General features: G+C 36.3%; 1 protein-coding gene across 1 annotated transcript in view; it reads right to left on the reverse strand.

Moving 5' to 3' along the window:
* LOC133323520 (polypyrimidine tract-binding protein 2-like) overlaps positions 1–7,209 on the reverse strand; it is a gene marked incomplete at its 3' end in the record, with an annotated part of 210,777 nt that extends 203,568 nt beyond the window's left edge. Inside the window, exon 1 of the mRNA XM_061532438.1 lies at positions 7,094–7,209. Coding sequence (XP_061388422.1) covers positions 7,094–7,177 — 84 coding nt within the window. The remainder of the gene's footprint in view (positions 1–7,093) is intronic.
* Positions 7,210–18,504: the final 11,295 nt, after the last annotated feature.

Below are 18,504 nucleotides of genomic sequence, written 5' to 3' on the forward strand. Positions count from 1 at the left end.
GTAATTATTAGAAATAATTTTTTTGTTAAACAAATTGGGGCAGTGGTGTCCTGTTTGAAAAAGTAGCCTGCGATTCCCATAATATATAAAATATTGATATGTAACTCTTAGGAATTACCAAACACTTTGAAAATTTTTGCGGACAAAGGGATTTCTTACAGCATGTAGTTAGTTTATCATATGACACAGTTTGGATCACTAAAATCAGAGCTGACAGTTACAATTTATCAGAGACCCGAGTTGTTTACCTATTCTCCCTTCTCACTTGGATTATTAAATTTCCAAATTTTCTAACCATTTCAATATTTACTCCGCGATTTAGCCTCACTTGTATTTGAATGTATTTCGCTCCTCATGTGCATATTTTTATTTTCACACACATTTTTGCGTTGATCATTTCGCAAAGTATTTGCGTATGCAAAACATGCATACACGAGGCACCGCACACAGCTAAGTGTGCGATTGACTGCTTCCGCTAACGTGGCTGCACTTGAAGTGACGTCGTTACTTACTACCAACGACGCTGTGGTTCCTTCATTGCCTTCGGCAATAGGCGGTTGGCTTTTTATGCTGATGGCGGCGCTGGTTAACTTGTCTATCATCAAGTGGGAGCTTCTTTTCGAGCGAAGAAGAAGAACAATAATACAAACATCAAGTGTTTTTGACTTAATTTCAATGCGTGCCGACGTTAAGTGAAACGAAAAAAACAACACATCAATGGAGGAACAGTACTTGGAAACCAACCCAAGCATAGATAGATAAATTAAATAAAGATTGAATTAGATAAAAATGTCCTTGAAAAAAATACTCTATAAATATTTTTTATTAATCCTTGAACACGATTTGGTCCTTGGAAAAAATATTCTTTAAAAAATCCACGCCTTTATTAATCCTTGAAACCGACTTGGTCCTTGGAAAAAGTATTCTTTAAAAAATCCACGCCTTTATTAATCCTTGAAACCGATGTGGTACTTGGAAAAAGTATTCTTTAAAAAATCCACGCCTTTATTAATCCTTGAACCCGATTTGGTCCTTGGAAAAAATATTCTTTAAAAAATCCACGCCTATATTAATCCTTGAACCCGATTTGGTCCTTGGAAAAAATATTCTTTAAAAAATCCACGCCTATATTAATCCTTGAACCCGATTTGGTTCTTGGAAAAAATATTCTTTAAAAAATCCACGCCTTTATTAATCCTTGAACCCGATTTGGTTCTTGGAAAAAATATTCTTTAAAAAATCCACGCCTTTTGTTAATCCTTGAACCCGATTTGGTCCTTGGAATAAATATTCTTTAAAAAATCCACGCCTTTATTAATCCTTGAACCCGATTTGGTCCTTGGAAAAATATTCTTTAAAAAATCCACGCCTTTATTAATCCTTGAACCAGATTTGGTCCTTGGAAAAAGTATTCTTTAAAAATCCACGCCTTTATTAATCCTTGAACCCGATTTGGTCCTTGAAAAAAATATTCTTTAAAAAATCCACGCCTTTTGTTAATCCTTGAACCCGATTTGGTCCTTGGAAAAAATATTCTTTAAAAAATCCACGCCTTTATTAATCCTTGAACCCGATTTGGTCCTTGGAAAAAATATTCTTTAAAAAATCCACGCCTTTTGTTAATCCTTGAACCCGATTTGGTCCTTGGAAAAAATATTCTTTAAAAAATCCACGCCTTTATTAATCCTTGAACCCGATTTGGTTCTTGGAAAAAATATTCTTTAAAAAATCCACGCCTTTATTAATCCTTGAACCCGATTTGGTCCTTGGAAAAAGTATTCTTTAAAAAATCCACGCCTTTATTAATCCTTGAACCCGACTTGGTCCTTGGAAAAAATATTTTTTAAAAAATCCACGCCTATATTAATCCTTGAACCCGATTTGGTCCTTGGAAAAAGTATTCTTTAAAAAATCCACGCTTTTTTAATCCTTGAACCCGATTTGGTCCTTGGAAAAAATATTCTTTAAAAAATCCACGCCTATATTAATCCTTGAACCCGATTTGGTCCTTGGAAAAAATATTCTTTAAAAAATCTACGCCTATATTAATCCTTGAACCCGATTTGGTCCTTGGAAAAAATATTCTTTAAAAAATCCACGCCTTTAATAGTCCTTGGAAATGTTTTCCTTAAAAAATCTACGCCTTAAATAGTCCTTGGAAATGTTTTCCTTAAAAAATCTACGCCTTAAATAGTCCTTGAAAAAATATTCCTTAAAAAATCCACGCCTTGTTGGATGGTCCTTGAAAAAATATTCTTTAAAAAATCCACGCCTTGTTGGATGGTCCTTGAAAAAATATTCTTTAAAAAATCCACGCCTTGTTGGATGGTCCTTGAAAAAATATTCTTTAAAAAATCCACGCCTTGTTGGATGGTCCTTGAAAAAATATTCTTTAAAAAATCCACGCCTTGTTGGATGGTTCTTGAAAAAATATTCTTTAAAAAATCCACGCCTTGTTGGATGGTCCTTTTCAAAAATATTCTTTAAAAAATCCACGCCTTGTTGGATGGTCCTTGAAAAAATATTCTTTAAAAAATCCACGCCTTGTTGGATGGTCCTTTTCAAAAATATTCTTTAAAAAAAATAAATTTTAATTTCGCAACACTGTGCCTCTTCCGTACATATATTTGGGAACTCCCAAAGCGCCCATAACATAAATGACTAAGAAAAAAATGCAAAAATTCGCGATATGCATGATGTTGAAGGGTGGCGGATAAATATGTGCATGCACATGTGCCGCCTATCAACGAATGCCAATGTAGTTGCTGACTGACTGCCTAAGTGTGCGAACGAATGAATGAATGTATGAATGACAAGCAGCGGGTATTGCTGCATCTCTATGCACGTGACGAAATTTATGGCATACTTTTTGGCGTTACAATGATAATGAGAGAATTTCCAATACTAGTCCAATCAAATACACACACAGACACAACACAAATATACCTACAATTTAAGTGGATGATATGTGAACGCATCTCTAAGTGGTTCAGTATGAAGGATATAGGGCACTTATGAGACTTTGACGTAAAGAAGACGCACACACATAGACATCTCGCATATGTGGATGACAAAGACCGCCAAAAGGATGTGAATTGTTGGCAATATATCTCCTCTTCACTACCACAATTGTTTAACAATTTTATTTGCATATTTAAATGTAAATATATGTGTGCATGTATGTAGATAACCAAACCGAGGGAGAGACTCGAAGACATTTGGTTTCCTCTTTTCATACATGGAGGATAAATGTATGAATAAATGTGAACAAGTGGTGGGTGGAGGTTGGGAAGAATCAGACGACAATAGTCAGAACAAAAACAACGACATCATCGGCAGACAAACAAATAGCAACAAATTTGTGACTAAAAGCTTTTTGCATAAATTTTTGGCACTCTAAAAGGATTGTCGTTCGGTTTGCGCTCCTTCGTTCGAGAAATAAAAACAAATACAAATTTGTTTTCGTTTTTGGTGAAAGTGATTGTGAAGATTGTATTCGTGTGTGTGAGTGCGTGTGTTTTTATGTATATTCATAGGTAAATGTTTATGTAGAAAAGAAGAAAAGTTTAAAAACAACAATAATAAATAAAAATAAAGAAAACAAAACTTTGCAATTCCTATGTCAATAAAAATGTTGGGGTAAAATGTTTTTACTTTTCTTTGCACTTTGAGTGTAACACAATGACGCATTTGCCTTGACTTTAGCTGTTATTGTATCGCGATTAGGACATTAATGTTTTCTTATAGGAAGATAAAAAATGAACATATATCGATTTAGAGAAGACCTTCTAAGGCACTTTATGTAGAACAAAAAAAGTTTCGGACTAAAATAATCAGTAAGTATGAATATACTAGAATTTCGAAAATAACCTTCCACTAATTCCGATGAGCCCATATGTTTATATTGGGATCTAGATTATTGTATCAATAATTCATGACTGACCGAATATTTAAATATTTGGAATATTTACTTATACAATTTATTACATTTAAATCTAAAATCTGATTACGCAATCAAATAAGTCATCGAGGAAGAATACTAATTGATTCTCAATTTGAATTCAATTTCTCTACCTAAACCTAGGATTTTACATAAGCATTGATATTACCTTATAGTAACTAAAGGATAAAGTTCCGAATCATGTTTGGAAATATACCCTATATATGGGGCTATTCGAAATCTAAGACCATCATACAGGTGGATTTATTTTAGTGTCTACCATAAGTGTCGATTTTAACAATATATTTAACATGCTTCGGAATGTCCGATTTGGAAATATGCACCGTTTTGTTGTATGATTTGTTGCCATTTTAAAGGTAACTTAATAATGTCTCTCTCACAAAAGAGAGCAGGACTCTCTATTTGCAAAAACTTCGAGTAGTCGATTTTCATAATCCTCCCTAGATCCCATTTTTTTATCATTAAAGAATTTTTGCAATGCAAGAAAAATATGATAAATGCTTGGTGCCAAGACCGAACTATGTGGCGGATGCATTAAAACTTCCCAACCAAGCTCCCGAAGTTTCTGGCGAGTCGCTGTAGATGTGTGTAGCCTATCGTTGTTCTGGTGGAACACGGTTGTTTCTTGTTGGTTGTTTCTGGTCAATTGTAAACAGTTTTACGCTCGATTTTCAGCTCCTGGGCGATGTTACGACTGCTAACATGCCGGAGAACTTCGATCATTTCTCCGATTTTCTCGACATTTTTGACGACCGGCATACCAGTGCGAGGTGCAACTTTAACATCAAAATATCCTGAACGGATTCTACGAAACCCAAATTGCACATAATTGACTGTTACAGTAACGGAGCCATAAACATCATTCACAATTTTAGCCGCTTGGCTTGCTTTTTCGCCTTTGTTAAAGAAAAAACTGTAAAATAACTCACAACTGAATGCGCCATAGAAAAAAAAAAACAAAATATTTTTTTTTACTGCGAAATGACACCCAACGAACATAAATCTGAAATTGTTTGATCGATACTTTACGAGATATCTATCAGTACAGCCATCTGCCGAAATAATAATACATTCCTTTTCCCCCAACCTAATATGTACCAGTATTAGCGAATTTTAGTCATGTCCGTGTAAATGGTGTTATACCACCCCGAAAGAAGGTTATGTTCAAAGATGAGCTATATCGGTCCAACTTCATACTAGCGCTATCCACATTGTCTTAATCTGTATTTTGCGCAGAGCTGGCCCGTTTGAAACATTGACGTAATTTACATAAATGCATTGACGTAAATTACATACAATTTCGTCGTATAATAGATACGTCGGAAATCCACCCATAAGCATTAGGTTTTTGAAAAAAAGGTATTTCCATTAATCAATCCATGCCTTACTAAAATTCATATCAATTTTCAAAATTTACTTGTCAAAAAAGTGTAGAATTTTTATCTGTTCTAGTAAGGAATAATTAGATATATGCAAAAATAATATATATTCTTGAAAATAACTGTATATGGTGATAATATTGAAATACATGACGATTACTACATTTTATACAGATATATGACGTTTTCGACGTTTACACCTTTTTGACAGTCGAAAATCTAAAAATTCGTCACACAAACCATTTCTGATTTTGCGTTTTAAGTAGGTAGAGAGTGAAAATCTTAATGCAAACAATTTAAAAAGATGTTAAGGTGGGCCGAACTTTTTATACCCTCCACCATGAGGATGAAATTCAAAATATCTATAATTAATGGGGGGCTCCTAGAAGAAATTGCATCTTATGATAGGATCCCTTGAACATACGGAAAAAGTTGTGTGAAAATGTGATTCTCAAAATATAGTATAGTAGGGCTATACTAAAACGGGGATCGATATTGATAATGTTTACACCCAATTTAATTGAAACCCCTGTGTAAAATTTCCACAATACCGATTATTGGGTGTACCGTTCTATGAGGGCTATCCTGAAACATGGGCCAATATTAATATTCATATTTTGTACGGAGTTCTGATATACAATGAGAACCCAAAATACGAAATAACAGCCAATTCGGTTAAGAAACGAGCCCAAAATTAGAAAACTACAGAATATTGAGGGGCACCACAATATGACGGCTACAATATTAATAATTTTTTGTACTGAGATTTTCTATACAATGAGAACCCAAAATATCAAATTATAGCCAAATACCCAATACTAGGGGGTACCATTAAATAGCGGCTACCCAAAAACCCATAATACTAAATTACAGCCACCACCAAAATACCGAATATTGAGGGGTATACGCTTTATAGGGGTCACTTTATAGGGGAGTTTATAAACGGAATGGATAACTCAGATGTTTTCAACAACATAATCTCTTGGTTTTTTTATTTTTAAGATTGCCTTCAGAATGTTGTCAATCGGTCAGTTGAAACCGATACAAAAAAACGTTTTCTTTTTGGAAACCCCGGTTCAAAATGTTAGGGAAATGGATCTGTGATGCGCTAATTAGTGTTATTAACGTCATTGGCATAATGATATGTATTTATGGTAAATATTTCAGACCAATCGATCAATTCTTCAGAATCTATAATTTATACGAAATTTATTTAATGTACAAAGGTTTATTGTCTTCAAGGACTACATATGGTAATTAGTTTACGGTTAAAGAAAATAAGGTGAAATACGACGCACAGGCACCCGTCTTAAAAAATATTCCTTATTGGATTTGAATCAAAAATAACATAAATCTCTACAAACGACGATATACAGCAATTTGCTTATGAATTATGCGGTAGGGTTACCAGCAAAAAATGGATCTCACCATAACATAAAAACTTGGCCTTTGAGTATTTGTCATTCTGGGTTCTTGATATACACGCCGAGGACTCTAGAAAGGACGATGGCGGTAATATACTAATTCTAAATTTTCGAAGGGATTGTGTATAAATATATCGAAATATAGGTATTTAAAAATAAAAAAACTATGGTGTGGAAATTCTCGTCAATTCCTAGTTCTCAGAAAAATGGATATATACATTAAAAATTTTGTATGGGTTGTAGCCCCACCCCTATCCCGATTTTGGAATATTATAGGGATTTCCCAAAAATTTCAAACAATATTTTACACATTTCATATTGAAACTTACCTTAACTCCAATATGTACTGGCGAGAAATCACTGTGTATCTTTGGAATTATGGATAATGACATAGGAAGGGGACACGACATCATGGTCGCCACCTGTAAATATAAAAGTAAAATAAATTAAATTTATTTACAAAATATGATAATAATATTTATATACATTTAAATTAAATATAATTCTTTACTTCATTATATTCGCAGCAGTGTTGGATGTTTGAAAAAAATTACAAGACAAGACAAAAATAAGAAAAATTTGTGAAACTGATTTTTAATAACATTTGAAGTCTCATTTCAAGAGAGATTTATAATTTGCCAACACTGTAACCAGGGAGGTAACACTGTAACCATGTTCGCCGTAAAATATATGTTTGGATTATATGACCAGATACCAGAATGAGTGGTCCGACAGACTATCTTTAAACCTTATGTTTGCGCCAATGCGGGGTAAATGAAAAAAGGGGGAGAAACCAATATCACCACAAAATAAATAAATAAAAACGCAATTAGTTTTTATGTATAAATATAAAGGCAGAAGCCGAGTTTTATTAATAATAATAGTAATTCGGATTTTGGTAAACAATATTACCTGTGTGCAACAATATGCGGGGAGCGCGAACTTAATGTCGACACGATACAAGAGCGGATCAATCAACAACAACAAAAAAAGGCAACCATCGGAATATGAAGTAAAGCGGCGGCTTTGGCGCAATTCGCCACTCGTTGAAATCTGTTGACATTTGACAGATTTCAACGATGCTCTAAATGAATAATTATGCGTTAACCCATTGTAACGTACGACAACAAAATATAATTTAATATCGAAATTATACATGCCGGCCACTTTACAACATATTGAGATGTTGTAACTAAATACAATATTTTTTTTTTTTTTTTTAATTTTCTTTAATAATTCATTTTTTTTTTTTTTAATTTAATTTTTTTTTCTTTCAAAACATTTTTTCAATTCAATTCATTTTTTTTCTTTTTCAAAACATTTTGTAACGCTACACGTTACATATGCCCGACAAAACCCAACCAAATATGGTATAATGGGCTATCGGTAACCCTGGCGTCGCTTGCACCCGATGTGTTATGACCCTGGCATAGACTTCCGGCCCGAGTACCAAGGCCACCCGACCAGGCCTATTAAAATCAGGATCTGCCAAAGGAAGACCAAGAAAAGAGTCCTTAATGCGATCGGGAATCGCCGCTGTAGGCGTAAACGCATGGTCCAAATTGTTCACCACTGCTACAATTGATATGGACTGACTCCGGTCATAAATAGAGCTAAGGGTCAGCCTACATATGTGGCTACCATCGATTTGGGAAGTAGGGAGCCGAAGACTACGAACCAGAGAGGCACATATCTGACTCTGCCTACTACACTGGTCCAATACCGCCCGTACGACAGTGGGACGGCCGGACGAAGCCAATTTGACAATCAATGTCGGGGATAAACTTATTCCAGTCTGAAGGGACATAAAGCCTAAAAGACCTAGTTGTGTGCTGGACACATTTTCAGTCGGACGACTATACGGACTTGATCTCGGACGATTTCGGTAATCATTATGCGGACGACGCCGACGATTATTGTATGGTCTAGCCACGGTCTTCTTTTCGTCATGAAGAAGTGTGTGGTGCTCTTCATTGCATACAGCGCATTTTCTTTTGCTTTGGCAGTCCTTGGCATGGTGGGATTTAGCAAGACACCGTATGCAGTCATTATATTTTAGAACTATTCTTCTTCGCATATCAGCATTCATAACCCGGAAGTCACTACATCTATCCAGCGGGTGCATGCGATCACAAAGGCGACATTTATGTGAGGCCGCAGATGAATCATCAAAGGTAGATTCGGACCTTGAATTTGAGGCCGACTCCTCCGAATGAGAAGTGGCAACCGGAGCCGCAGATGGATCCAAAGATCCGGACTCGGTTCGCGAGGTTTCAATAGGGGGGGTATACACAGGGACCGGAGCCGCAGATGAACCCACAGATATGGATTCGGACTCGGTTTGCATGGGTGTAACCGCAGATGCGAGGGCCGCAGATGAATCCATGGCAATAGACTCGGACCCAGGCTCTGAGATTTGTACAGCCGCTATTGTGTCAACTAGAGCTGCCTCCACTGCAGCCGATGACATTCCACCATGGGGTTTGCTCGGACGAGGTCCAACAGTCTCCGTACCGTCCTCAACGTTCAAAAGTTCTTCCTCAGTGTAGACTTTTGCGGACATACTATTTAATAAAAAGATAAAAAATTTAGTGGGACGCCGGAGTGTGGTCGGTTAAAACGACCAACTTGGTAATGGGCCGTCTTACAACGCCGTTTTCAGTTCGAATGTCGGCGACTCGAACGTGACCGTCAGAACCGGGATAAACATTTTCTATACGACCTAATTTCCATGAAGTCGGGGGTAGCTGATCATGACGAACAACGACAAGATCATCAGTAGCAATTTCGCGTTCTGGAAATTTCCACTTATATCTCATGTGTAATTGTTTTAAATATTCCTCTTTCCACCTCAAACTAAATTGGTGGGCGAGGGCCTGAACTTTCCTAAACCGATTAACTAAACTTAATGGTTGCTCCGTGATGAGAGGTTCAGGGGGTGCTAACAAAGGGGCACCAATCAAAAAATGACCTGGCGTCAACGCGACTAAGTCATCTGGATTCTCCGACATAGGAGACAAGGGGCGAGAATTCAAACATGCCTCGATTCTGGCCAAAACTGTCGCTAATTCTTCAAACGTGAATTTTAGATTTCGAGCTTGCTTTTGAAAATGCATTTTGAAGCTTTTGACTCCAGCTTCCCATAACCCTCCCATGTGAGGGGCACCAGCAGGAATAAAATGCCACGATAGGCCCTGATGGGACAACGATGAGGAAACTGAATCGGCACTTTCTCGTAAGAAATATTTGAAATTCCTTTGAATTTCCCGCGAAGCTCCAACAAAATTTGTTCCATTATCCGAAAAAATGGAATGGGGACAACCACGACGAGCAATAAATCTATGCAAGGCGGCCAAGAAATTAGCAGTCGATAAGTCCGACACTGCTTCCAAATGGATTGCTTTTGTAGCGAAACAAACAAAAACACATACGTAGCCTTTTGTAATGCGACAGGACCGACCCAGATAGGACTTTATATCAAATGGTCCTGCGAAATCCACACCAGTATTTGTAAATGGCCGATTAAGGGTTGTTCTCTCTTGCGGAAGGGCAGCCATAAATTGACTACAAGAACGTTTCTTCATTAAAATACATACTTTACAACGTCGAACTACGAGACGAATGAGATTTTTCATACGAGGAATCCAATATTCCAATCTCAAGGTTCTCAACATCAACTGAATATCACCGTGAACGCATTTCTGGTGGGTATATTCTACCAAACGTAGAGCAAAAGTACTGCGATAGGGGATAATTATGGGATAACGCTCAGAATATGCAAGGGTTGGTGAATCGGCCAATCTGCCGTTCATCCGCATGACTCCATTGTCATCCACGAAAGGATTTAGGGGGGCTAAAGGACTCTTACCACATATCGACTTTGTATCAATTAGATTCTTGTAATCCTCTGTGTAATATACTTTTTGCGCAATAATTATCAACCTACTACGAACATCATTTATTTCCGACGAAGAAATTTGTTTTTGGGGGTAATAATAATGGTTTCTATACCGGGGATGAGTTTGGCGAAGGAACCTAAACACATATGCAAGGATTCGAAGCGCTTTATCCAGATTTGAAAAGTCTGACAATATATCTTCAAATGTAGGCGAAAAGAACGAAAAATGTGAACGAACAGTTCGCATTTCGAGGTCAGTATCTATCAACGCAAGATTTCGAAGAGGCCATTGTGATTTATCTTTACTTAGCCAACTTGGCCCGTGCCACCACAGGCGGGAGGCAGACAATTCTGCCGGGGATGTACCTCGACTACCTAAATCGGCGGGATTTTCCTCAGATTTGACATGGTACCAATTATAATTGCCAATATTTTCCTGTATTCGACTAACACGATTTGCGACAAACGTTGTCCAAGTGGAGGGAGTTTTCTTCAACCAACCAAGCACTATAGTGGAATCAGTCCAACAATAAATTCTATTGAATTCAATATCTATTTCCCGAACTATAGTTTTCAAAAGATCTGAAGCCAAAACTGCTCCACAAAGCTCCAAGCGAGGCAGCGATACTGATTTTAATGGGGCGACCTTTGTTTTGCACGATAGCAAATTGACGAAAATTTTCCCATCTGGGGACTCAACACGAATATAAACTACCCCCGCATATGCCTTTATAGAGGCATCGGAAAAAACATGCAATTCAGAAGAACATCCAGGAACATACTGAACCCATCGAGGGATTCTTATGGAGTTAACATGGGGGTATGATAGCACAAACCTTTTCCATTCGGCCTCAGTAGCCGCCAAAAGCGAATCATCCCAACCAATGTTGTCTAACCAAACCTTCTGCATAATCATTTTCGCCGTAACAATAACTGGGGCTAGCCAGCCAACGGGATCGAACAGCTTCGCTATAGCCGAAAGTACTTCCCTCTTAGAATATTTTTGTTTGTCACCAATTGAACAGACTTCAAAGTAGAAACAATCTAAACGCGCATTCCACCTAATGCCCAGGGGTTTGGAACTACTAGCTTCAACAAACGATAACAATTGAGCGTCAACCAAATGTTCAGGGGGGAAACGAGCCAAAATAGTTTTGTCATTGGCGGTCCATTTTCTAAGTTCAAATTTTGCAGAGGAAAGTGCGATTATCAACTGGTCCCTAGCTGCCAATGCAGTTTCGAGGTCGTGAGCTCCTGCTAAAACGTCATCAACATACATACATTTTCGCAAAATATGTGCAGCGAGAGGAAATTCGTTCTCTGAATCATCTGCCAGTTGTAAAAGCGTACGAATTGCTAAATATGGTGCACAATTTACACCAAAGGTCACAGTTTGCAGCTCATAATCTTGGACCTGTTTGGTAATCGAATCACGAAATACAATTCTTTGAAGCGGCGAATGCTGCGGATGAACACGTATTTGTCTATACATTTGAGTAATATCCGAGTTAAACACAAACTTATATACACGCCAACGAAGTATCAGAAGAACTAGATCTTGTTGTAAAGTTGGACCTACGTGCAATATGTCGTTAAGACTCTGCCCATTCGAAGTTTTATTCGAGGCATTAAACACTACTCTAAGTTTTGTGGTCTGCTTCTCAGGATTGATAACTGGGTGATGTGGCAAATAGCAAGAAAGGATGTTTTTAGAAGAATTTACAGGGACCGGTCGCATGTGGCCAAGATCCAAGTATTCCGATAATACTTGATCATAAACTGTTTTTACCTCAGGCCTTTTCAATAAAGAACTCTCATTCCGAAAATATTGTTTGAGAACATTCGCGCGAGATTCTCCTAAATACCCGGTAGCACTAAGATCAGTTTTAAGTGGCAGCATAACGATATATCTTCCCTCTGAGTCCCTACGAGTAGTTCGGATGTAATTCTCCTCACAAGTACGATCGGACGGGGATAACATTTTTCTTTTAGGAGTCTCCTCAAGTTCCCAGAATCTCAACAAGGTCCTATTTAGTTTGTCTTCCTCAGCTACGTCAATAGTAGTGGCAAAGGATCTAATTTGTGCAGCAGGGATAGGACCCGTCACAAGCCAACCAAATACAGTGTTTTGAGCCAGTAAAGCTCCAGACAAAATCGGACGACAACCATCTAACAAAATTTGCGGATAAATATCTGCTCCTAATAGCAGATCGACGGGACGAGATTCAAAAAGATTAACATCTGCCAATCGAAGATTAGGAATTTGTGACCTCAAGTCGGAATTGACTACAAACGACGGTAGATTTCCTGAAATAGTCTCCAAGACTAACACGTGACTTTCTAATGCCAGTGAAGAATCTAATGGACTGCTAATTTGAATACGACACGCTTTACTAGACGTGGCCGAAAGCGTACAACTAACTCCTGATATAACAGCATTTGTAGAATATGCAGGAAGTTTCAAACGATTCTGAAGTCGCGCTGAAATAAACGAAGACTCAGAAGCAGGATCTATCAGCGCCCTAGCAGGATACAAAACTCCATGATGAACAATATTCACCATTGCGGTACCTAACAGTACAGATTTGTTCTGCGCAGCGTGAAAAACTTGGCGGGGTGCACATCCAGCCGATGTAGATGGTATGCAATTATCCGAATTAGAGGAAACCGTCACCGAATTAGCACTCGAATTTTGGGGAACATTAGCGGATGTGAGGGAAGTTCTAGTAGTACTCGATGTAATATCATTCCTATGTAACAATGTATGGTGGTTCCTGTTACACTTCGAACAACGACGTGTGCTTTCGCATTTCTTAACTTCGTGACCACTTCTAAGACAATTCACGCAAAGATGATGACGTTTCATAACCTTATATCTATCGGAAGGTTGAAGGCTTTTAAAGCGGGGACAGTCATACAATTTATGACGTTGATTGTGACAGATTACACAATTTGAACCATTGGAAGAGCGAGAACTACGCTGGGTTTCGCTTGAATTAGTATTTGAATGATGCGCTTGTACCTTTCTAGAATTTAACCGCTGATCTGTACCACGCATATCATGAAGGCACATGAGGGTACGTATCCGCTCGGTCAAGAAGGCATCTAAGTCTTTCCACGTCGAAAGAGAAGATTTATCTTTGACGCTTTGCTCCCATAGAGTCTGCGTAATTTTTGGTAGTCTTTGAAGACATAAAAATACCAAAAAAGGATCCCAATTTTCTGTACTAACATCATAGACAGACATTGACGATAGACATCCATTAATTCCACGTTGGATTGATTTTAATCCCGAACTAGACTCACTATAGAGTACAGGAATGTCAAATAACACTTTTAATTGATTATGAACAAGAAGCCGAGGATTGTCATAAGTTTCAATAAGAGCCTTCCATGCGAGGGCGAAACTACGATTAATTAGGGGGAATTTTGACACAATATCGCGAGCTTCACCTGTCGTCTTCCGGACCAAATGACAAAGTCGTTCGACGTCACTTAGACGAGCATTGTTAATGTAAACAGCCGTAAACAAATCCCTAAATGTGGGCCAAGAGTGAAAATCACCTTCAAAAACATCAGTATCGCATGGGGGTAAAGCTAGGTTATGGACACTATCCAAATTAGGATGAGACTCTATATTACCAAGAGTCAAACTATTATTCCCCATCATAGAGGATATCTGAGTTCCGATCTGCGAACCATTTCCGCGAGAACTCTGAGTCGAATCATTCAAATCAATGCGCGTTTCTTGCGGGTTTCCTTTGGACGATTTGGGCGTTTCTATTAACGACACAACTGAACCATTAATGCTAGACGTAGTTGAAGACCTAGAAGACCCTTTAAGCTGGTCTAATTTTCGACTAATGTCCGACTGACAATCTATATAGACTTCAAATGTAGCATTATATTTTTGATCTACCGCATCTATGTCTTCCTTGCTCGTTTCTACTGACGTCATCATATAATCACAGCATTTACCAAACATTTGCTGTGCTCTTTCCCACAATTTTTCTATTCCACTAAGATGGAACTTCAACGAATATACATCTAGATCTGCATCACGCTTGGTATCAAATTTTGCTTTAAACTGAATGACAGCATCCGAAGCCCTGATAAACATGTCAATTGGCGTGAAGGACATTTTGGAGTTTTTTTTTTTCTCAAGTATATACTACAATAAGTACAAAGTAAAGCACTATTTGCTCTGATGAATTAGCTCCAAACCAAAATTTTAACAAGCTCGACTGTAATTTTAAGCAAAATCTATCAACAAATTTCAGATATCCAACCAAAATTCTCCAAAAATCAAGAAAAACACCGAAAATTTTCGAAAAATCTAATAAAACCGCACAATAGGGCTAAAGAAACCGAAAACTTTTACGAAAAATTGCCTTGAACCTCTCACACAATAGCGAATTAGCGTGTTCGTAGCAACCAAATACAAATAAAATGTAAATCAGTGAAAATCAATAAATAAATAATATAAAATTCAATGTTTTTTTTTTCAAAAAATTTCAATAATAATATATAAATATTTCAAAATTTATATAAATTGTGTATAAAAACCGGCTTATTTTTACAAAATCGTATTGTGGCGCACAAAAATTCAAAAAAGTTAAATTTTTTATTAATTTCTATCGAAATTAAAGCGATTTTATCGATTTTGCTATAAAATTTACCTACAATTTAGGCAACCCAACTACCAAATGTAGCGTGTTTATCAAAAAAAATCTTTTAATTTGCAAAATCAAATCAAAAATCTACAAATTAATTTAAAATTTTTGAATCTCAAACGAAAAATATCAATTTTAACACTTTTTATCTAAAAAGTCGTATTGACCGATCGTAGGGTGCACGCGTGATTTATTTTATCTAAAAACGTCGTTTTATAACACCCAATTGTCCAAAATTACAATCGAAGTTAAATTTGCAAAAAATTTTATATTATATGTTACAGTCGGTTTAACGTGGTTCACCTGTAACACAACGGACAATAGAAAATTCCAAACGTCTGTATGTTTACCAGTAGGCTAGCATACGTATGTGGGTATACACGCGTGTGTGTATCCTCAACAGACTGAACGACCAAGCAATGATAATTTGTGTGTATGACTACTGACCACTAGCGAACAAACAAACAAACCAATGTAATTGAAATTACGTGTATTTTTAAGGGTGGGTAATATTAATTTTTTAATGCACAAAAAATACAAATTTGCAAAAAATTTAAGAATTTTAATTTTTCAATTAACCCAATCGATAGGGAATTTAATTTGCTTTAAAATAATACCCGACAACACTATTTTATTTTAATAAATAACCCGAAAAAATCACTTTTTTTCAATAATTTTGGTTTATTTGTTTCACTTTTTTTTCGATTGCCGTCGGCAAATTGCAATTTGCAATAACAAGACGGAGGGGAGCGGGGTACGCGACGCGTTGTAAGACGGCCCCAGAAAACAAACAAACGACAATTTTTGTTGTTGTTTTACACAATTTTTGCCAGATTATTTCTTTTATAAAATTTTATTTTTTTTTCTCTTCACCGGCACTTTTTCACTTTACGTACCTGGTTTTTTGATGTAAATTTGGTGGTGATGATGATGATGAAGTTGTTGTGATGTGGACTGTATTTTGCTGTCAGTGTGAAGAAAGAAAAGACATCCAATTAATTTCTTATGTGAACTTTACCTACATACTGAAAAAACTTTTTGGTGCATGTAATCAAAGAATCAATGTTGTAATTCTTATTAGTACGTCTGCGTAATGCTATATGCGCTTTTAGTTTGGTTGTAACTCAACCCGTTTTCTCAAAATCAACTACCATGTCAAAGTAAGAAAATCTCAACTTTGCCTTCAAAATGTGAAATTTACCTACATACTGAAAAAACTTTTTGGTGCATGTAATCAAAGAATCAATGTTGTAATTCTTATTAGTACGTCTGCGTAATGCTATATGCGCTTTTAGTTTGGTTGTAACTCAACCCGTTTTCTCAAAATCAACTACCATGTCAAAGTAAGAAAATCTCAAATTTTGCCTTCAAAATGTGAACTTTACCTACATACTGAAAAAACTTTTTGGTGCATGTAATCAAAGAATTAATGTTGTAATTCTTATTAGTACGTCTGCGTAATGCAATATGCGCTTTTAGTTTGGTTGTAACTCAACCCGTTTTCTCAAACTCAACTACCATGTCAAAGTAAGAAAATCTCAAATTTTGCCTTCAAAATGTGAAATTTACCTACATACTGAAAAAACTTTTTGGTGCATGTAATCAAAGAATCAATGTTGTAATTCTTATTAGTACGTCTGCGTAATGCTATATGCGCTTTTAGTTTGGTTGTAACTCAACCCGTTTTCTCAAAATCAACTACAATGTCAAAGTAAGAAAATCTCAAATTTTGCCTTCAAAATGTGAAATTTACCTACATACTGAAAAAACTTTTTGGTGCATGTAATCAAAGAATCAATGATGTAATTCTTATTAGTACGTCTGCGTAATGCTATATGCGCTTTTAGTTTGGTTGTAACTCAACCCGTTTTCTCAAAATCAACTACCATGTCAAAGTAAGAAAATCTCAAATTTTGCCTTCAAAATGTGAAATTTACCTACATACTGAAAAAACTTTTTGGTGCATGTAATCAAAGAATCAATGATGTAATTCTTATTAGTACGTCTGCGTAATGCTATATGCGCTTTTAGTTTGGTTGTAACTCAACCCGTTTTCTCAAAATCAACTACCATGTCAAAGTAAGAAAATCTTAAGTTTTGCCTTCAAAATGTGAAATTTACCTACATACTGAAAAAACTTTTAGTTTGGTTGTAACTCAACCCGTTTTCTCAAAATCAACTACCATGTCAAAGTAAGAAAATCTCAACTTTGCCTTCAAAATGTGAAATTTACCTACATACTGAAAAAACTTTTTGGTGCATGTAATCAAAGAATCAATGTTGTAATTCTTATTAGTACGTCTGCGTAATGCTATATGCGCTTTTAGTTTGGTTGTAACTCAACCCGTTTTCTCAAAATCAACTACCATGTCAAAGTAAGAAAATCTCAAATTTTGCCTTCAAAATGTGAAATTTACCTACATACAGAAAAAACTTTTTGGTGCATGTAATCAAAGAATCAATGTTGTAATTCTTATTAGTACGTCTGCGTAATGCTATATGCGCTTTTAGTTTGGTTGTAACTCAACCCGTTTTCTCAAAATCAACTACCATGTCAAAGAAAGAAAATCTCGCTTTTAGTTTGGTTGTAACTCAACCCGTTTTCTCAAAATCAACTACCATGTCAAAGTAAGAAAATCTCAAATTTTGCCTTCAAAATCTGAAATTTACCTACATACTGAAAAAACTTTTTGGTGCATGTAATCAAAGAATCAATGATGTAATTCTTATTAGTACGTCTGCGTAATGCTATATGCGCTTTTAGTTTGGTTGTAACTCAACCCGTTTTCTCAAAATCAACTACCATGTCAAAGTAAGAAAATCTCAAATTTTGCCTTCAAAATGTGAAATTTACCTACATACAGAAAAAACTTTTTGGTGCATGTAATCAAAGAATCAATGTTGTAATTCTTATTAGTACGTCTGCGTAATGCTATATGCGCTTTTAGTTTGGTTGTAACTCAACCCGTTTTCTCAAAATCAACTACCATGTCAAAGTAAGAAAATCTCAAATTTTGCCTTCAAAATGTGAAATTTACCTACATACTGAAAAAACTTTTTGGTGCATGTAATCAAAGAATCAATGTTGTAATTCTTATTAGTACGTCTGCGTAATGCTATATGCGCTTTTAGTTTGGTTGTAACTCAACCCGTTTTCTCAAAAACAACT

This window comes from Musca vetustissima, unplaced genomic scaffold (genome assembly GCF_032173495.1).
Source record: "Musca vetustissima isolate MV318-11 ecotype Yass unplaced genomic scaffold, APGP_CSIRO_Mvet_v1 utg18434, whole genome shotgun sequence".
Taxonomy (NCBI): Eukaryota; Metazoa; Arthropoda; class Insecta; order Diptera; family Muscidae; genus Musca; species Musca vetustissima.